General features: G+C 44.8%; 1 protein-coding gene across 11 annotated transcripts in view; it reads left to right on the plus strand.

Moving 5' to 3' along the window:
* The first annotated feature begins 16,250 nt into the window (after positions 1-16,250).
* PSME4 (proteasome activator subunit 4) overlaps positions 16,251-21,999 on the plus strand; it is a 133,304-nt gene continuing 127,555 nt past the window's right edge. For 7 of the 11 annotated variants that reach the window (XM_055240424.2, XM_055240423.1, XM_055240425.1 and 4 more), the window contains exon 1: positions 16,508-16,760. In XM_055240424.2, the coding sequence (XP_055096399.1) occupies positions 16,519-16,760 (242 nt within the window). In that variant the 5' untranslated portion in view covers positions 16,508-16,518. Of the gene's footprint in view, positions 16,761-21,999 lie in introns of all 11 variants that reach the window. The other 4 variants (XM_055240427.2, XM_055240426.2, XM_055240429.2 and 1 more) reach the window with 4 other exon arrangements.

The raw sequence follows: 21,999 nt of genomic DNA on the forward strand, positions 1-21,999 counted from the left end.
TTTTGACCTGAGATGGAATATAGTATGGAAAAATGCTAAATCCTGGCCAGGCGCAGTGGCTCACACTTGTAATCCCAGCACTTTGGGAGGCTGAGGCGGGCAGATCACAAGGTCAGAAGATCGAGACCATCCTGGCTAAACGTGAAACCCCGTCTCTATTAAAAATACAAAAAATTAGCCGGGCATGGTGGCGGGTGCCTGTAGTCCCAGCTACTCAGGAGGCTGAGGCAGGAGAATGTCATGAACCCAGGAGGTGGAGCTTGCAGTGAGCCGAGATTGTGTGCCACTGCACTCCAGCCTGGGCAACAGAGCGAGACTCCATCTCAAAAAAAAAAAAAAAGAAAAAAAAAAGAAAAAATGCTAAATCCTAAGCCACCGAGATTTTGGGATTGTTTATTAATGCTGTGTAACCTGGACCAATTTATCCATAAAATTAACATCCTTGTTTTGTTCTTGAGTTTAATGTGTTGGCTTCCAAAGTTTCATTGTTAGGTACAGAGATTGATAAACATTTTATCAGGTTTTAAGAAGTTCACTTTTATTTTCTTATTTGATAAAAATTGTTATCATGGACTAATAAATGCTTTTTCTGCATTCATCCTACAACATTTGTTAAGATGTTGGGTTTTGTTTTGTTTTGGTTTGTCCTGCATTAAGGTGGTGAATTTTACTGGTAGATTTCCTGACGTTGAACTAGCCCTGTGTACCTGCAATAAACCCTGCTTGGTCCCAATGTATTTTATATACATACTATATATATTATATATATATATATGCTATATATATAATATATATAATATATGTATACACACACTTTCCTGGATTCAATTCACTTGAATTTCTTTTCTTTTTTTTTTTTTTCAGATGGAGTCTCACTCTGTCGCCCAGGCTGGAGTGCAGTGGCGCGATCTCAGCCCACTGCAAGCTCCGCCTGCCGGGTTCACGCCATTCACTTGCCTCAGCCTCGCCGAGTAGTTGGGACTACAGGCGCCCACCACCAAGCCCGGCTAATTTTTTTTATTTTTTATTTTTAGTAGAGACGGGGTTTCACGTGGTCTCGATATCCTGACTTCGTGATCCGCCTGCCTCCGCCTCCCGAAGTGCTGGGATTACAAGCCTGAGCCACCACACCCGGCCCAATTCACTTGAATTTCTTTTTAAGTTTCGCTCTTGTTGCCCAGGCTGGAGTACAATGGTGCAATCTTGGCTTGCTGCAACCCCCACCTCCCGGGTTCAAGAGATTCTCCTGCCTCAGCCTCCCAATTAGCTGGGATTACAGGCATGCACCACCACACCCAGCTAATTCTGTATTTTTAGTAGAGATGGAGTTTCACCATGCTGGCCAGGCTAGTCTCAAACTTCTGACCTCAGGTGATGCACCTGCCTCGGCCTCCCAAAGTGCTGGGATTACAGACGTGAGCTGCCTCACCTGGCCAGAATTTTTGTTGAGTTTCTCCATCTATGTTCAGGTGGGACTGGGCTATAATTTCCTCACCTAGTTTTGGCGTGAAGTTTAAATTAGCTCTTGTTCCTAATTGCTAGCTACTAAGGCATTTATTAGGCTTCATCATTTACCTCTAAAGCACCTCACTGTCCACCACTGGTTGCCTCTTCAATGTGCTTTGTTATGATGACACAATGGTGATGATGATGATAATGCCCAGAGTCATCTTTCTAAACCACAAGGCTCCTTGTGTCATGCCCCTACCTCAATGCTTACAGGATAAACCCCCAGCACCCAGCACCTTAGGAGGGCATCCATGACTGTTTGTAAACTGGCCTCAGCTTACCTTCTTGTCTCTTTTCTTGCCATGATATACATTTTCTGTGCTCCTATCACATTGTACTCATTGTTCCCTGGCCTAAGTGGGCCCGTTGAAAACTCTTGGTCTTTCTACATACCGATGCCTCTGCTGGGGATATGCCTATTAACTTGCTTTCAAGACTTGAAGAGCCAGATGTCACCCCTTCAGCTTCCTCCAAGTATTTGGTTACTACCCATAGCACTGTATTGACATATCTGAAGCAGCTTTTCAGAAAAAATCCAAAATTCTTAACCCAATTTACAAGGTGCTTCATGATCTAACTCTGCTTCAGCCGTATATACTATTCTTAATTTCGCTTCCTGGGCATATGGTGTTTTTTAAATTTCTCATACAAGCCAAATTCTTCCTCTACCTCAAGCTTCCATTCATGCTGTTTTCTTTTCTGTTTTGAGACAGGGTCTTGCTCTGTTGCCTAGGCTGGAGTGCAGTAGTGCAATCACATCCCACTGCAGCCTCAATCTCCTGGGTTCAAGTGATTCTTCCACCTCAGCCTCCCAAGTAGCTGGGACTACAGGCACATGCCACCACACCCAGCTAATTTTTGTATTTTTTGTAGAGATGGGGTTTTGTCATGTTGTCCAGGTTGGTCTTGAACTCCTGGGCTCAAGTGATCCTCCTATCTTGGTCTACCAAAGTGCTGGGATTACAGACGTGAGCCACACTGTGCCTGGCCCACACTATTTTCTTAGCTGAATCATTTCTAATCATCCTTCTCCCCAAGTCTTCATTCATCAAATGTTGCTTCCTCAAAGAATTTGGTCTAGGCTGGCATCCTAGTCCAGGTACCCCTGTTCTACATAACCAGAACAATATTTATCCTATTAAAGCACCTAATAAAATTATAACTAAGTACCTATGAAGTGAGTTGTTTACTGTCTGGCTGCCCCTCTCTAACCCGTGAGCTCCATAATAACAGGAACCATGCAGAAATGGATCTTTAGGAAAAGGAATATTTCATGCTAACTTATAGGTTGTTCATATTTCCAGCACATAAATCCCTGGTTCTCCCTGAACCTATTTATATCACACACACACACACACACACACACACACACAGTCTTGTGTGAAGGATTTATTGTATGGAAATTGTGAAAATCAAGGAAAATACCCAGGCTTAACATTTGAGTTGAAGCAATGCCAAACTGGGACAAAAGAAGCCTCATGCTAAGACAATCCCTCAACGGGTAGTTTAGCAAGAGTCAAAGGTTAGAGATGAGAGTGACCATAAAAATATAAGTCCCGGCCGGGCGTGGTGGCTCACGCTTGTAATCCCAGCACTTTGGGAGGCCGAGGCGGGCGGATCACGAGGTCAGGAGATCGAGACCACGGTGAAACCCCCTCTCTACTAAAAATACAAAAAATTAGCTGGGCGTGGTGGCAGGCGCCTGTAGTCCCAGCTACTCGGAGAGGCTGAGGCAGGAGAATGGCGTGAATCCGGGAGGCGGAGCTTGCAGTGAGCCGAGATTGTGCCACTGCACTCCAGCCTGGGCGACAGAGCGAGACTCCGTCTCAAAAAAAAAAAAAATATAAGTCCCACCTTTCAAAATTGATAAGACTATTGGATGAGCGATTGAATTCTAGGCAGTGGGTGGAAGGGAGTTTGAATTAGTTTTATCTAGAGATCTTAAGATACGGGTAAACCCCAGCTGACATTTGGTTATAGTTTCATCTGTTTTCATATCTGTCAGTCTACTAGAAAGTGAACTGCTTGAGGACAGGTACTGTCATTCATCTAACGATCTCTGACTTGGCACTCCGGGGACATAAATAAATGTTTACTGAATTAATGAATATATAATACACGCTGGAGAACTAGGAATTTGATATATTATAGCTCTTATGTGTCTGTAAATTTCAAAAGGTATTCTGCTTAGTACAAAGAAAGAGATTGGAAATAGCATTTCAAATATCAGATGCGATCAAGTGTGAATGTCTTGCTGGCTATTCAAATTACACATACAGATAATCCCATTGTCTGCCTGTGAGCAAAGCCTGTTCTATTTATACATATAAAAACTGGGGGGTAGGTGGAAAGAGTGTACGTCCTCTTTGTGCATTAGTTATTATCTCTTCACTGACTCTATTGTGAATTTTTTCAACTACCATTAAAAAATACAATACATCTCTTTACTATATTTGATTATGAGGGAAACTGTCACCTCCTACATTATTCATAGCTTGACAAAAAGAAGAAACACAAAGAGCTTTGGTGGTGCTGAAAAACTCTTTTAGTATTTAAATATCAAATACATGTTTTAATAAATTTTTTATCATTAAATAAATACATCAATGATGGAGGTATGTTTGAGAAATGTATTGTTAGGCGATTTCATCATTGTACAAACATCAGAGTGTACTTACACAAACCTGGATTATGTGTCCTATTATACACCTTGGCTATATGGTGTAGCCTATTGTTTCTGAGGCAGGAGAATAGGGTCTGGTGGCAGGTAACCTAAGGCCGATTCACACTGACTTCCTAGAACTAAATCTAAAGGAAAACCCCAACTTTCCAAAACTAAGTAACAAAAGGACCAGAGGCCACTCCCTTTGCAACCCCGCTCCCTTTTTTCTGCATGGCAAATGGAAAATTGAAAGTATCTCTGACTGGTTTCTTTCGGCAACCAGTCAGACTGATTGCGAGCCAAGTCTTCTTTTGCATAGGAGTTTAACTTTGTAACTTCACTTCAGCCTCTGATTGGTTGCTTCTCACAACCAATCAGATTGATTGTAGGCCACTACTTCACTTACATAGGGTGTACACCAAGTGGACAATGGGAAACCAGAAAATTCTGTAATGGGAAAATTCTTGAGCCCCTATGCTCAGCCCACTCCCACCCTGTGGAGTGTACTTTCATTTTCAATAAATTTCTGCTTTTGTTGCTTCATTCTTTCCTTGCTTTGTGTGTTTTGTCCGAATCATTGTTCAAATTCCAAAAACCTGGACACCCTCCACCAGTAACACTTCTAGTCTGTGTAACACTTCTAGGCAACAAATCTGTACAGCATGTCCCTACTGAATACTATAGCCAATTGTAACACAATGGTAAGTAGTTGTGTATCTAAACATAGAAGAGGTGCAGTAAAAATACAGTATAAAAGATAAAAAATGGTACACCTGTTCCGGTGTGGTGGCTCACACCTGTAATCCAAGCATTTTATGAGGTGGAGGTGGGTGAATGGTTTGAGCCCAGGAGTTCAAGACCAGGTTGGGCAACATGGCAAAACCCCATTTCTACAAAACATAGAAAATTAGCAGGGCATGGTGACACACACCTGTAGTCACAGCTACTCAGGAGGCTGAGGTGGGAGGATCACCTGAGCCTAGGGAGGTCAACCCTGCAGTGAGCTGTGATTGCGCCATTGCACTCCAACCTGGGCAACAGAGTGAAAGCCTATCTAAAAAGAACAAAAAAAAGTACACCTATATAGGGCACTTACCATGAATGGAGTCTGTAGGACTAGAAGTTGCTCTAGGTTATGTCAGTGACTGAGTGTGCGGTGGGTGAATGTGAAGCCCTAGGATGTCACTATACACCACTGTAGACTTTATAAACACTGTATGCTTAGGCTACACTAAATTGATAAACAGTATTTTTTTATTTTTTGTAGAGATGAGGTCTCACCACGTTGCCCAGCCTGATCTTGAACTCCTAGCTCAAGCAATCCTCTTGCCTTGGCCTCCCACAGTGCCAGGATTACAGGTGTGAACCACAGCTCCTGGACTCAATATTTTCTTTCTTCAATAATAAATTAAATTTAGCTTACTATAACTTTTTCATTTTATAAAAAAAAAAAAAAAATTTTTTTTTGACAGGGTCTCACTCTATCTCCCAGGCTGGAATAATACAGTGGTGAGATCCTGGCTCACTGCAGCCTCCACCTCCCAGGTTTAAGCAATCCTCCCACTTCAGCCTCCCAGGTAGCTGGGACTACAGGCACATTCCATCACACTTGGCTAATTTTTAAATTTTTGGTAGAGATGGAGTCTTGCTATGTTGCCAGGACTGTTCTTGAATTCCTGGGCTCAAGTGATCCTCCTGCCTCGGCCTCACAAACTGCTGGGATTAGAGATGCGAGCCATGGTGCCCAGCTATGAACTTTTAAATTTTAACTTTTTGACTCTTTTGTAATAATACTTAGCTTAAAAAAACAAACACATTCAGCCAGGTGTGGTGGCTCATGCCTACAATCCCAGCATTTTGGGAGGCCCAGGCGGGTGGATCACTTGAGGTCAAAAGCTCCAGACCTGCCCGGCCTACATGGTGAAACCTTGACTCCACTAAAAATACAAAACAGCCAGGCGGGGTGGCACAAGCCTCTAATCCCAGCTACTAGGGAGGCTGAGGTGGGAGAATCCCTTGAGGTGGAGGTTGCAGGAAGCCAAGATCATGCCACTGCACTCCAGCCTGGGCCACAGAGTGAGACTCCATCTAAAAACAAAAACAAAAAAACACACACACATTGTACTGCTGTGCAGAAATATTTTTGTATCCTTTTCTTTTTTTTTTTATTTTTGAGACAGAGTCTCACTCTGTCGCCAGGCTGGAGTGCAGTGGCACAATCTCGGCTCACTGCAACCTCTGCCTCCCAGGTTCAAGCGATTCTCCTGCCTCAGCCTCCCCAGTAGCTTGGACTACAGGTGCATACCCCCATGCCTGGCTAATTTTTTTATTTTTAGTAGAGATGGGATTTCACCATGTTGGCTAGGATGGTCTCAATCTCTTGATCTCGTGATCTGCCCGCCTTGACTTCCCAAAGTGCTGGGATGACAAGCGTGAGCCACCAGACGCAGCTTGTATCCTTATTTTTTACGTTATTTTCTATTTTAAAATTTTTATATATTTTTTCCTTTTAAATTTTTTTTTGTTAAAAATGAAGACACAAATATACACATTAGCCTAGGCCTACACAGGGTCAGGATCATTAGTATCACTCTCTTCTACTCCCACATCTTGTTGCACTGGAAGGTATTCAAGGGCAATAACACGCATGGAGCTTTCATCTTCTATGATAATAATGCCTTCTTCTCGAATCCCTACTGAAGGACCTGCCTGAGGCTGTTTTACAGTTATCTTTTCTTTTTTTAATAAGTAGAAGGAGTACAATTTAAAATAACAATACAAGGTATAGTATAGCAAATACATAAACTAGTAACAGCTGTTTATTATTATCAAGTATCATGTGCTGTATGAGTGTATACGCTATACTCTTTTTTTTAAGTTTGAGATGAGGTCTTACTCTGTCATCCAGGCTGGAGTGCAGTGGCACGATCTCAGCTCAGTGCAACCTCTGCCTCCCAGGCTTAAGCCATCCTCCCACCTCAGACTCCTGAGTAGCTGGGACAACAGGAATGTGCCACCATACCTGGTTAATGTTTTTGTATTTTCGGTAGAAGGTTTTGCCATGTTGCAAATATGTATTTTTGAATATTTGAGTTTTGTCATGTTGTCCAGGCTGGTCGTGAACTCCTGAGATCAAGCCATCTGCCCACCTCGGTCTCTCAAAGTGCTGGAATTACAGGTGTGAGCCACAACCCCCAGCTCGTGCTATACTCGTATACAAACTGGAAGTGTAGTAGGTTCGTTTACATCAGCATCACCACAAACATGTGAGTACTGCCTTGTGCTAGGCTACCCTCACTCGGTTATAGCAGCTTTTTAGCTCCATTATAATCTTGTGGGACCACTGTCTATGTGGTCCATACTTGACCAAAACATCATTATGCTGCACATGACTATAAAACCTGGTGGACAGTTGTCATTAATCACCTACATGATTTGATGAGGACTCTAAGAAAGCTCTTAATCATCCATAGTCACTCCATTTTGCTCCCAATAATTTCTGTAACATTTTAGAATTAGAAGTTCTTTTTTTTTTTTTTTTTTTTTTGAGATGGAGTCTCACTCTGTCACCTGGGCTGGAGCGCAGTGGCACGATCTCAGCTCACTGCAACCTCTGCGTCCTGAGTTCAAGCGGTTCTCCTGTCTCAGCCTACCAAATAGTTGGGATTACAGGTGTGTGCCACCATGCCCAGCTAATTTTTTATTTTTAGTAGAGATGGGATTTCTTCATGTTGGCCAGGCTGATCTCAAACTCCTGACCTCAAGTGATCTACCTGCCTCAGCCTCCCAAAGTGCTGAGATTACAGGCGTGAGCCACCATGCCTAGCCAGAAGTTTATTTCTTAATGGTTTTCCAGTTCCAGATGTGGCAGCCTCAGCCAGGAATGGTTGTATTAAACATAACAACAGATAACCATAAATGAGCTCACACACAGAAAAAGGAAATCTCCAGATGCCAGAAACAGAGGAAAGGAAAGCCAGAATGTTAAGTATGTGAGGTGACTGAATCAAATTTGAGGCAGTGTTACTGGATCCAGAAACAGCAAGTGACTTGGGTTTGTTTTTTTTTTTTTTTGGTTTTTTTTTTGAGATGGAGTCTTGCTCTGTCACCCAGACTGGAGCGCAGTGACACAATCTCAGCTCACTGCAACCTCCCTCTCCCAGGTTCAAGCGATTCTCCTGCCTCAGCCTCCTGAGTGTCTGGGATTACAGGCGCACACCACCACATCCAGCTAATTTTTTTGTATTTTTAGTAGAGACAGGGTTTCCCTATGTTGGTCAGGCTGGTCTCAAACTCCCGACCTCGTGATCGGCCCACCTCGGTCTCCCAAAGTGCTGGGATTACTGTGAGCCTGGCAGTGACTTGGGTTTTAATATCTACCCAGGGATAGAAGTTGAAGGCTGGGACCTAAGGGAGTTGGAAGTAAAATACTGCATAAAAACAGAACTCTCCACGGGTTAAATTTCCAGGCCTGGCCGGGCAAGGCGGCTCACGCCTGTAATCCCAGCGCTTTGGGAGGCTGAGGCGGGCGGATCACAAGGTCAGGAGATGGAGACCATCCTGGCTAAATGTGAAACCCCGTCTCTACTAAAAATACAAAAAATTAGCCGGGCGTGGTGGCGGGCGCCTGTAGTCTCAGCTACTTGGAGAGGCTGAGGCAGGAGAATGGCGTGAACCCGGGAGGCGGAGCTTGCAGTGAGTCGAGATTGCGCCACTGCACTCCAACAAGGGCGACAGAGCGAGACTTCGTCTCAAAAAAAAAAAAAAAAAAAAAAAAAAAAAAAAAAAAAAAATTCCCACGCCTGACGCTTGCATAGGATAGAAATACAAATTTATACTAGCTGAAAAATGAACGCAAATATTTTTGCTCATTTGTTTGTTTGTTTTGAGACAGAGTACAGCTCTGTCACGCAGGCTGGAGTACAGTGGTACCATCTCGGCTCACTGCAACCTTCACCTCCCAGGTGAAAAATAAACTTAAATGTTGACTGGCAGTGAGCCTGTGATACATCTATGGATCTGGTGCAAGCAAACAAAAAATTGCTCTGCATCACATGCGATTCCCACAGAGAAAAACGTACCTTCTGAAGACGATCTCATAATATACTAAACTATAAAACACAAGTAGAAGAAAATCCAACAAGAGCAAAGATCAGTAAACACAATAACACCCCTAAGAATTTTAGGTTATAGAAAGCATGTCTAAGTATAATTTTCTAAAATAATAAGTATGTATAAATGATTAGTCATTGGAGCCATAAAGAACAAAACTCAATGAAAAATGGAATACATAGACTTGGACAAGAATAAAATAGAATGTCTAAAATGAAAAATGGCTGGGCACAGTGGCTCACGCTTGTAATTCCAGCACTTTGGGAGGCCAAGGTGGGAGGATCACCTGAGGCCAGGAGTTTGAGACCAGCCTGGCCAACACGGGGAAACCCCATCTCTACTAAAAATACAAAAATTAGCCAGGCATGGCAGTGGGTGCCTGTAGTCCCAGCTATTCAGGAGGCTGAGGCAGGAGAATCGCTTGGACCCAGGAGACGGAGGTTGCAGTGAGCCAAGATCATGCCGTTTGCACTCTAGGTTGGGTGACAAAAATGAGACTTCGTCACACATAGACACACACACACAAATAAATAAATAAAATGAAAAATATGGAAGTGAAAAGCTCAACGGTCAAGTAAAGCAGCAGATCACAAACAGATGAATAAGGAATTCAAGAACTAGAAACTCATCTGATAACGCTATCCAGAATGAGGTAGAAAGACAAAGATTTGCAAACTATAAGAAATATGGCGGGGTGCAGCGGCTCATGCCTGTAATCCCAGCATTTTGGGAGGCTGAGGCGGGTGGATCATGAGGTCAGGAGTTTGAGACCAGCCTGGCCAATATGGTGAAACCCCATCTTTACTCAAAAAAAAAAAAAAAATTAGCTGGGCATGGTGTTGTGCACCTGTAGTCCCAGCTACTCGGGAAACTGAGGCAGAAGAATCGCTTGAACCCAGAAGGTGGAGGTTGCAGTGAGCCCAGATCATGCCACTGCACACCAGCCTGGGTGACAGAGCAAGACTCTCTCTCAAAAAGAAAAGAAAAGAAATATGGATATTAGAACAAGAAGGTACAACAAATGTCTAACAGGAATTCTACGAGGAGTACAAAGAAATTAGAAAAAAAAGTGAAAATTCTGCATAATTGATGAAGATGAATCTTTTGATTCAAGAAATACAAATCCCCCCAAAAATAAACAAAAAGAAGCCCACATCTGGCTACATTTTAGTGAAATGACAGAATGCCTAACAAATGCCTAAAATAATGAGAGAAAAATTCATTCCTTTAGCTGTAATTTTTCTTACGAGAAACTGAACTCCATATATACTCTGGTTCAAATGAAGTGAAGTGGATACAATGGCTGGATGAAAATGATTTTTGAATGAAAAATTCAAAACTTAAAAATCCTACAGGAACTAGGAAAAACTTCTCAACATTTCTCAGATCTAGTATTTTTTCCTCCCAAATCTTCAGACCAGATCTAATATTCTTGTTCCTTTAATAACTGCAATTCAGCAAAAGTCTGGATATTTAATTACATTGCAATGAATCATTCTAATTCAAATATTTCTAAAGATTACATTTCTGGCCAGGTATGGTGGCTAACCCCTGTAATCCCAGCACTTTGGGAGGCTGAGGCGGGCAGATTGCTTGAGCCCAGGAGTTTAAGACCCGCCTGGGCAACACATTGAGACTCTGTCTCTACAAGAAATTAAAAATTAGCCGGGCATGGTAGTGTGCACCTGTAGTCCCAGCTACTTGGGAGGCCGAAGTGGGAAAATCACTTGAGCCCAGGAGGTGGAGGCTGCAGTGAGCTGTGAATGGGCCATTGTACTACAGCCTGGAAGACAGAGTGAAACCCTGCCTAAAAAAGAAAAAAAAGATTATGTTTCTGGCAACAGAGATTCATTCACTTGCCAATATATCTCTAGCTCCAAGTATATCATATATACAGAGAAAACTAAGATGGGCAAGATGTGACACTAACAACCTGTCATTTTTTGTTCACTGCTAATAAGTGATTAATTAGTGTTCCAATAAGCACATCAAAGACATAAATATTTGATTGAAAACTGTCTCTGCTAATCCCTCCAGCTTGAGAAGGAACCTCTCTCTTCAGAATATTTTCTTTGAAGGGCCACTGCATTTTCTGGGTCTTGCAAGAAGAGTGATTATAGTCTGTTTCCTTGAGGGTCTGATAAGAAGTCAGTGTCTCCCTCCAGGTCTGGTTAAAACGGTAACATCCTGTTTTTTTTTGTTTGTTTGTTTGAGAGTCTTGCTCTGTCACCCAGGCTGGAGTGCAGTGGCGCGATCTTGGCTCACTGCAACCTCTGCCTCCCGGGTTCAAGCGATTCTCCTGCCTCAGCCTCCCAAGTAGCTGGGACTACAGGCGCGTGCCACCACGCCCAGCTAATTTTTTGTATTTTTAGTAGAGACAGGGTTTCAGCGTATTAGCCAGGATGCTCTTGATCTCCTGACCTCATGATCCGCCTGCCTTGTCCCTCCAAAGTGCTGGGACTGCAGGCGTGAGCCACCCAGCCAAGCCTCAAAAGGATAATGTGCTGTTATCCTTTGGCAGTGTCTCCTGACCTTCAAGAGATAACAAGTTGGACTGAGAAGAGAAAATCCACCCCAGACTTTGGGTTACTGTCTCCACTAATGAGCAGACCAGCTCCCCGAAAGAAAGGTCTTCTAACTTTCTCACCCGGAAGCATTTCAATAGTGTTCTCCATGAAACTTTATTTAGAATAATAGGAAGAGACCTTAGTTTGCTTGCTCCCGTAATTTATTCAACTTTCCCAGTTCAGATGTTTGTTTCTAGGGAGTTCAATGTCATCTGGAACTGCTTCTTTGAAATTTTCTTTCTTTTTTTTTTTTTTTGAGACAGAGTCTCGCTCTGTCGCCAGGTTGGAATGCAGTGGTACGATCTCTGCTCACTGCAACCTCTGCCTCCTGGGTTCAAGCAATTCTTCTGCCTCAGCCTCCCGAGTTGCTGGGACTACAGGTGCACGCCACCATGCCAGGCTAATTTTTGTATTTTTAGTAGAGACGGGGTGTCACCATATTGGCCAGGCTGGTCTCTTCGAAATCTTAAATCCAAACATTTCTATTCTTCTAGATCCCTTGCTCAGGCAAATCCTTTCATCTTTCCCTTATAGCTCATCAGCATGTAAGTGTCTTGACATCTCTCTACTCCTTCCCTATTAGCTCTCTACTCTCTTCACTTACACGTCAACCAAACTTAGACTTTAACCACTCTCTTTCAAATATTCTCAACTCAATTATCTCTAGAGAATTCAGTGAGATAATGTAGGTAAAGCACTGGCAGACAGAAATGCTCAATGAAAGGTAGCTAACATTACCATCACTACTGGCAACATAAAAAACATTATCTTGATATTTTGTCATTCTATTATACTTGTATGCCACTAGTATATACTGTATGTCACACAATCCTGGGCCACTAAACAGTAGTGGGAAAAAATCATTAAATTGTGCAGATAGATAATAGTAAATTCAAGCTTCCAGCCTTACCTGCCAAACAATTCTAACTTTTTAAATCAATTTTCTGAATTTTGAGACTACTCTAAGGCTTCTTCAGTTTCCTCAGATCTACCTACCACTTCCCTATAATTCTCATTCTCTTGTTTCATAGGAAAAAATAGAAACTATAGAAAGAACTTCTCCAACTTCTAGTACCAAACATTCCTGCATCTGCACCTATCCTTCCTTCCTTGCTTTCCTCCTCTGACAATGGAAGCACAGTTTGATTTGCTTCTAAAGGTCAATGACTCCACATTCTCTTCCACTCTTTGTCGTCCTCACCCAATATCTTTAACTTCTCTCTCCACTGGCTCCTTTCCATCCATATTTAAATATATCTAAATATGGCTGGGCTCAGTGGCTCAAGCCTGTAATCCCAACACTTTGGGAGGCCAAGGAGGGCAGATCACGAGGTGAGGGGTTTGAGACCAGCCTGGCCAATATGGTGAAAGCCTGTCTCTACTAAAAACACCGAAAAAAAAAATTAGCTGGATGTGGTAGAGCCATCCGTGGTCCCAGGTACTCGAGGGGCTGAGGCAGAAGAATCACTTGAACCCGGGAGGTGGAGATTGCAGTGAGCTGAGATCGATCCATTGCACTCCAGCCTGGGCAACACAGTGAGACTCAAAAAAAAAAAAAAAAAAAAACAACATATATATACACACACACACACACACATATATAATCCCACATTCAAAAATCCCTCCTTTTATTCCAAGTACCTCCTCATTGTCTCACGTGTCCGTGGGAAGAGACCACCAAACAGGCTTTGTGTGAGCAACACGGCTGTTTATTTCACCTGGGTGCAGGCCGGCTGAGTCTGAAAAAGGAGTCAGCAAAGGGTGTTGGGATTATCATTAGTTCTCATAGGTTTTGGGATAGGTGGTGGAGTTAAGAGCAATGTTTTGGGGGCAGGGGGCGGATCTCACAAACTACATTCTCAAGGGTGGGGAGAAATACAAAGAACCTTCTTAAGGGTTGGGGAGATTATAAAGAACCTTCCTAAGGGTGGGGGAGATTACATTCATCAGTTAGGTTGGGGCAGAAACAAATCACAATGGTGAAATGTTATCAGTTAAGGCTATTTTCACTTTTTTTGTGGATCTTCAGTTGCTTCAGGCCATCTGGATCTATACACGCAGGTCACTGGGGATATGATGGCTTAGCTTGGGCTCAGAGGCCTGACACTCATCTCTTTCCGGCTCTCCCTACCCCATTATTTTTTAAAAGGTTGTCCGTATTTGCTGCCTCTATCTATTCACTTCCAATTTGTCCTTTGTCACCATAATCAGATTTCTATTCTACACTCCGACGAAACTGTTCTTATGTGCTTTATCAATAAACTATCCAATAAATCCTTTCAGGTTTCACTTCATTTGGCCTGTTAGCTGCCTAAGGTAGGACTGTTCACTTCTCCATATGAGACACCCAGTTTCCTAGAACTCCTCCTCTCTCTGCTTTTTGTGAATATTCTTTGTGGCCTACCTTCCTTGTCTCTGTCTGTCCTTAAATGTGGGGCTCCTCAGAGATTTGTGAAGGGCCCTACTTTTTCATACTGTATATTTCCTTCCCTTCTGTCGTCCATCTACACGCTAATCCGCATCTCAGTTTAGATCACCCTCCTGATACATATGTCAACATACCCATCTCATAGGCATTCTGCCTCCCAAGCTGTTTCTGCTGTTCTTTATCTCAGTGAAGGACTTCACCTATCTACCCAGCGTCATCTTGTCTCTCTCCTTTTTAATTTTTCACTTTCAGTCAACTACTAAGCCCAAGCCATTCTGCTGAAGTAGCTCTCAATTTCAACTGACATCCAGGCCATTATTATGTCACACCTTAAGAGGTCCTCCAGTTCCCAATCTTGTCAGTTCCAACCCATTTTCCAGAAGAAGCCAGAGTGATTTTTTTTTTTTTTTGAGATGGAGTCTCGCTCTGCCACCCAGGCTGGAGTGCAGTGGCACGATCTCGGCTCACGGCAGGCTCCATCTCCCGGGTTCACGCCATTCTCCTGCCTCAGCCTCCCAAGTAGCTGGGACTACAGGTGCCCGCCACCACGCCCGGCTAATTTTTTTGTATTTTTAGTAGAGACGGGGTTTTACCATGTTAGACAGGATGGTCTCGATCTCCTGACCCCGTGATCCACCCGCCTCGGCCTCCCAAAGCGCTGGGATTACAGGCGTGAGCCACCGCGCGCCCGGCCTTTTTTTTTTTTTTTGAGACGGAGTTTCGCTCTTGTTGCCCAGGCTGGAGTGCCCTGGCGCGATCTTGGCTCACTGCAACCTCCACCTTCCGGTTTCAAGCGATTCTCCTGCCTCAGCCTCCCGAGTAGCTGGGATTACAGGCGCCCGCCACCACGCCCGGCTAATTTTTTTGTATTTTTAGTAGAAACGGGGTTTCACCATGTTGGTCAGACTGGTCTCGAACTCTTGACCTCGTGATCCGCCCGCCTAGGCCTTCCAAAGTGCTGGGATTACAGGCGTGAGCCACTGAGCCCGGCCGCCAGAGTGATTCTTAAAAAGGGTAAATTATATCATCCCACTGCTATGCTTAAAATCTTTTGGAAGTTTGCCTCTAGGATAAAGCTCTGAATTCCTTAGGATTTCCTTCTCAGTCTCATCTCTCCGTCCCCTCTCTTACGCTATTTTGAACTTTGAATGTTTAGAATACATGCTTGCAGCCTCAGAGCTGTTCTCTCAGCTGCAATACGTGTTCTCCTCCCTCCTTTTTCTAACCAACTTTGCACTCAACCTTTACAGCTTAAATTAAGTATCACTTCTAGGAAACTGACACCCTCTCAAACCCCCTAGTTTCAACTTCTCTGTAGAGTTCCTAAGGACTCCTGTACTTATCTAGCAATTAAGAGCATTATCTTGTAATTCACGTCTTTATCTCTGCTAGACTAAGTCCTTGGGAGGGCGGAAACCAGGTTAAACTTTCTATCTCAATAGCCTAAACGTAGTGCCTTACACACAAAACAGCTGTTCAAATAGCATTTGTTGAGCGAGTAACTATTTTCTTCTTTGGAATGATGGCGGCCAGAATACCAGAAAGATGGGGACTTAAAGGGGACAGAATAATTAAATCTATAAGGAACAAGCGGGATGGAGTAAATAAATCTATAAGGAGCAAGTGGGTACGTAGGCTTTTCCATAAACCCCTGTAACCCAGAAGCCGGGGTTGCTGGGCTAGGGGGACCAGGCCGACCTGGCTGCCGCCTGTCGTGGCGACTGGGGCTCCGGTAGGCTGCCGCCAGGAGTGCGCGACCCCCGACGAAGCAGTACAATAGCTTGGAATTCGGCCTCGTGTTTCCGGTGAGGCAGCCTAGCGCTGGGTCGGTGAGGCCCGGGTTGGGGGCTCCGAGCCGGGCCCACGGCGAGGAAGACGCAGCCCGCTGGGCACCAGCTGCAGCCACCACCGCCTCCCGCGACGCCGTCGCTCCGCCCCGCCCCGCCCCGCCCCGGAAGTGACTTGACGCCGGTCCGGAACCTCTGGGCCCGGCGGCTGCAGCGTCACCAGCAGAGCCGGTGCGGGGCGGGCAGAGCGGCCGCTGCCGCCGCCAACGAACCGGGAACCGCGCGGGGCACAGCAGCACGCCGGCCAGGGAAGGCGGCCTAGCGATCGGTCCGAGGGCGACGGGCCGCCGGCGGCCGCAGGGCGACGAAGACGCGGAGGAGGCGGAGCCCGGAGAGGGGTGGGGGCCTGGGAGGGTTAGGGTGGGAGGGGGTGGGGGGGGTGTCTCTGGGCTCATGGAGCCGGCCGAGCGGGCGAGAGTAGGAGAGCCCCCGGAGCCGGGCGGGCGTCCCAAGCCGGGCCCGCGGGGCTTCGTCCCGCAGAAGGAGATCGTCTACAACAAGCTGCTGCCCTACGCCGAGCGGCTAGACGCCGAGTCCGACTTGCAGCTGGCCCAGATCAAATGCAACCTGGGCCGGGCCGTGCAGCTCCAAGAGCTGTGGCCCGGGGGCCTCTTCTGGACCAGGAAACTCTCCACGTAAGTGTGCCCGGACCTGCGGGCCGGGCCGGGGGGAAAGGCTCAGTGAGAGGTGTCGGGGATGGGTGCTCTTTGTCCAGAGGGCCGGACCCTTAGCTCTGTCCTCGCTGGAGCTGTCCCCGAGCGGTGATCCCAGGGTCGTGACAGAGCCTGTGAAGCACTCAAGCCGTCCTCCCTGCCACTTTCCTACGGGACTTACCGGGTCTTCACCAGCCCTCTACGTCCTCCCCGTCTGCTTCTCCCGAAGTGTTCGGGTTGTTGTCTTCCCACCTGGGGGGCCCTGGGGAGTCCAAGGGCCCCGGCCCCGAGGGAGAGAGGTGAGCCTTTCTCAGGGGTCCTCCGTGGACCATTGCGCATGGGAGAGGCGGGGCAAAGAGGATTTGTCTTTGGGGGAGTTCCTTGACTTGTCTCCCTGCTTCCTCCGGTTCTTCCTTCCCCTACGATCCCCGCCTCTTCGCATCTCCGTTGGCGTCTAGTAACTTTCTGAATGGAAAGAAGACCATAGGGAAACTTACGGGTTTTGCTTTTTTGGGGCCCTCTCAGACCTGGCGGAGTTGATCGAAAAGGTTGGTTTAAAGTCAGACCTCATTCTTGAGCTTAACGTCTTATGTGGACAGTGTTGTTTAAGATCTTAAGGATTGTGTGTTGCTCCTGTTGTGACATTTCTTTTGGAGAGACCTTTAAGATACTGAGGAAAGTAGGGAAGAGCACTGTCAGGATGTCCAGGGCGATATTAGTATCAGGCTTGTGTTAATTTTTTGAGTTACTCAGATTAAGAGATTACCTAAATCAGTTTCAGGAGTTCTGTTTGTAAACTAGCTTCAAACTATAGTGTCACTGAAATTAGAAAAAAAAAAAAAGAGTAAAAATACAATGGGGGAAAAAAGGTTACATTTACTTGCTGGATGGGCATCTTTACTGTGTCCGAAGAGCTTTTTAAGAAAGAATTTTGCTGTATCTTGTTTGGTTAACTGTACATAAAATCTAGTAACATGGTATGTTCACGCATGTGGGTATGGACGGGTGAACACACAAGACATAACTCACTCATTGAGTGTTTACCCAAATCTGCTGATTGAACTGAGTGATGACTCAGGGTTTTGTAATAGTTTTGTCTATATTCACTGGATGATTCTCATCTGCCAATTATTAAGGGGCCTCTGACAAATTTCTCATTTCCACTTGAGGGGTGGGTGGGACCTTTTTAATTAAAAAGTAGCAAAACTAAAACATGTAATTTGCCCTCTTCAGACAGTGATCATAAAATGTCAAGGTTAACAGCTCTCCCCTTGACTAGAGTATAAAGAAGTTTTTCGTGTTAGGATCCTTAGGAGAATGGAGGTGAGGGGCGGCAGAAGCAGGAATGCAACAGGGAGAACCACGTTTAGTCAAAAAAGAATATTTTATAAATAGTTACAATCCAAATGCTTTTTCAAGTGAGACTCCTAGGTTTTTGTGTTACTCAGGCACAGTAAAAATAGTCACTTTGTTACAGTAATTCCCCGTTTTAATCACTTGGATTAGACTTGCCAGAGAATACCTACCATTTTTGGGGACGCAAACAGCTTTTTTTAGTGTACAGTATATAAATATGCCACGGTGCGAAGGCATATCTGCTTTGGATTTATGAACCTAGAATCTACCAAGGCATAGTTACGCATTGTTTTCTGAAGTATTTATTGTCAACAAGTTTGGTAAATTAGCCCTCCGAGTTTTGTTATTCTTTTGGTTTATTAGGTAAAAGTTTTTACCTAGAAAGGGCTAAAAATAACAATGGAGCTAATGTTTGGTGTTTAGGGCTGGATTGCAGATAGCTGATGGCTTAATACCCATGAACCCATAACCATTTATAGCTAAATAACCAGCAAGAAATGCTATTGGGTAGAATTTTATTTTGGAATAGTGGTTAGATGCTGAAAACTGATTCTTGGTATTGCACTATGAGACGTTTTGAATGCGGTGGGACATGTTGTGATCTTGGGTGTGTTTTTTTCCTAAGTCATGTTAAGGTGACCTGTTTATAGTTGTGCTTGTTGTTTTTTAAGCCTTCTGTGTTGCATAAGTGAACATCTGAATAATGCCAAAACGTGTGACGAAAGCTGAGTGGTGATCATATTTAGTACTTCGTAGAATAGAAAGTGGTAATGAAAAGAAAATCTAGTTTCTCCCACTAGCTCTGAGACTGTGGGAAAGTTACTTAATCATGTGTTTCAGTATTCTTGTGCATGAAATGAGGGGATTGGACTAAATAATTCTTTTTTTTTTTTTTTTTTTTGAGGTGGAGTCTTGCTTTGTTGCCCAGGCTGGAGTGCAGTGGCGGGATCTTGGCTCACTGCAACCCCTGCCTTTCGGGTTCAAGCGATTCTCCTGCCTCAGCCTCCCAAGTTGGTGGGATTATAGGCCACTGCCACCACGCCTGGCTACTTTTTTTGTATTTTTAGTAGAGACAGGGTTTCACCATGTTGGTCAGGCTGTTCTTGAACTCCTGACCTCAAGGAATCTGCCCACCTCGGCCTCTCAAAGTGCTGGGATTACATGTGTGAGCCACCGCACCCTGCCTGGACTAAATTCTTGAGAAGCATTTCTACTCTGGTATTCTGCAGTTTTATTTTTTAAATCCTGTCAAGCTTCACATCAGTCATTGTGTGTATATCTTTCTACAAGAACTGTTTGAATAATTTGTAAAATACTGGAAACAGTTGCATAGATCAAGTACATTCCTAAAGACCAAAGTGTAAATGCAGTTGAGAGTTACTGGGACTATCTTGCCAATCAGAAATGTGCACCCCTAATCTGGACATCAGAGGTGTGTTCGGGACCAAGTTCTGGTTTGGAAGGTTCTCAGGCTTTACATTTGGTCCCTCTTTTTGACATTTTTTTTTTTTTTTTGAGACAATCTCACACTGTTGGCCCAGACTGGAGTGCAGTGGCACTATCTTGGCTCACTGCAACCTCCACCTCCACCTCCCGGGTTCAAACGATTCTCCTGCCTTAGCCTCCTGAGTAGCTGGGATTACAGTTGTGCGCTGCCACGCCTGGCTAATTTTTGTATTTTTAGTAGAGACGGGGTTTCACCATGTTGGCAAGGCTGGTCTCGAACCCAGGTGATCGTGCCTCGGCCTCCCAAAGTGCTGGGATTACAGGCTGAGCCACCGCCCCAGCCTTCTTTTTGACTTTTTTCTTCATTTTTAGTAGTTGCAGTCCATTTAGAAACTTGCAGGTCTGTTTAGCATCTCTGAAAAAAGATTATTTCTATATTTTTAAATACTTGGCCATGTGAGGCCGGGCACGGTGGCTCACGCCTGTAATCCTAGCACTTTGGGAGGCTGAGGCGGATGGATCACGAGGTCAGGAGATCGAGACCATCCTGGCTAACATGGTGAAACGCCGTCTCTACTAAAAATACAAAAAATTAGCCAGGCGTGGTGGTGGGCGCCTGTAGTCCCAGCCACTTGGGAGGCTGAGGCAGGAGAATGGCGTGAACCCGGGAGGCGGAGCTTGTGGTGAGCCGAGATCATGCCACTGCACTCCAGCCTGGGCACAGAGCAAGACTCCATCTCGAAGAAAAAAAAAAAAATACTTGGCCATGTGATAGAGGCTTTCCTGTACAGACAATTTAAAAAGTACTAAAACTGTCTGGTCAAGAGAGGTTGTGTGATGTAACACATCACAAGGGAAATTTTTAATAAGGGAGGAAACAAATCAGAGAAGTTGAAACAAATTAGAGAAAGTAGGAACAAATTAACGGTCTTTGGACAATGGCAGACAGCTCATGGACACTGTAAGTGAAATATTGGTAGATAACTGGTATGGCCTATGTAGAGAATGAAGGGAGTTGAAGAAAGGTAGTCTTAAAACTTGATTTTGTTACGCCTGTAATCCCAGCACTTTGGGAGGCCGAAGCAGATGGATCATGAGGTCAGGAGTTCGAGACCAGCCTGACCAACATGGTGAAACTCCATCTCTACTAAAATTAAGAAAATTAGCCTGGCATGGTGGTGCACGCCTTTAATCCCAGCTACTCAGGAGGCTGAGGCAGGAGAATCGCTTGAATCTGGGAGGTGGAGGTTGCAGTGAGCCAAGCGCCACTCCAGCCTGGGCGAAAGAATGAGACTCCATCTCAAAAACAACAACAACAACAAAAAACCCAAAAAACTTGAGTTTCCCTCTTGCCTTTCTGGACCTTTCATGAGGGGCTGTGGGTGCTCGTTAGAACACCTCAGGTTATCTGTATGTGAGGTGTATCTGGCCGTGCCTCCAACATTATTATCTTTTTTTTTTTGGAGATGGAGTAGCTGGGATTATAGGCACATGCCACTATACCTGGCTAATTTTTTTGTATTCTTAATAGAGACAGGGTTTCACCATGTTGGCCAGGCCAGTCTCAAACTCTTGACCTCAAATGATCTGCCCGCCTCGGCCTCCCAAAGTGTTGGGATTACAGGCGTGAGCCACCGTGCCCTGCCTAACATTATTATCCTGGCGAGAATTTAGATTATTAGTGGCTTTTCAAACTTTAAATTTAGTAGTGGAGTGTTTTATTTTTTATTTTTATATTTTTTGAGACAGATTCTCGCTCTGTCATCCAGACTGGAGTGCAGTGGCGCAATCTGTGCTCACTGCAGCCTCTGCCTCCCAGGTTCAAGCAATCCTCGTGTCTCTGCCTCCAGGTAGCTGGGATTACAGGTGAGTACCACCACACCTGACCAATATTTGTATTTTTATTAGAGAGGGGGTTTTGCCATGTTGCCCAGGCTGTCTCGAACTCCTGGCCCCAAATGATCCACCCGAGATCTCGGCCTCCCAAAGTGCTGGGATTACAGGCATGAGCCACCACGTAGTGCCAGTAGTTGAATGTTAAAAAACCAAATTTTGACCGGGCGCCGTGGCTCACGCCTGTAATCCCAGTACTTTGGGAGGCTGAGGCGGGTGGATCACAAGGTCAGGAGTTTGAAACCAGCCTGACCAACATGGTGAAATCCCGTCTCTACTGAAAATAGAAAAAAAAGTTAGCCGGGCGTGGTGGTGGGTGCCAGTAGTCCCAGCTACTCACCCGGCTGAGGCAGGAGAATTGCTTGAACCTGGGAGGCAGAGGCTGGCTGCAGTAAGCCGTGATTGCACCACTGCACTCCAGCCTGGGTGACAGAGCGAGACTCCTACTCAAAAAAAAAAAAAACAAAAAAAACCCCAAACAAAATTTTAAATTTGAAATGGGATTCCTCAGGCAAATTAAAACCCT

This window comes from Symphalangus syndactylus, chromosome 14 (assembly GCF_028878055.3).
Source record: "Symphalangus syndactylus isolate Jambi chromosome 14, NHGRI_mSymSyn1-v2.1_pri, whole genome shotgun sequence".
In the NCBI taxonomy this organism is placed as follows: domain Eukaryota; kingdom Metazoa; phylum Chordata; class Mammalia; order Primates; family Hylobatidae; genus Symphalangus; species Symphalangus syndactylus.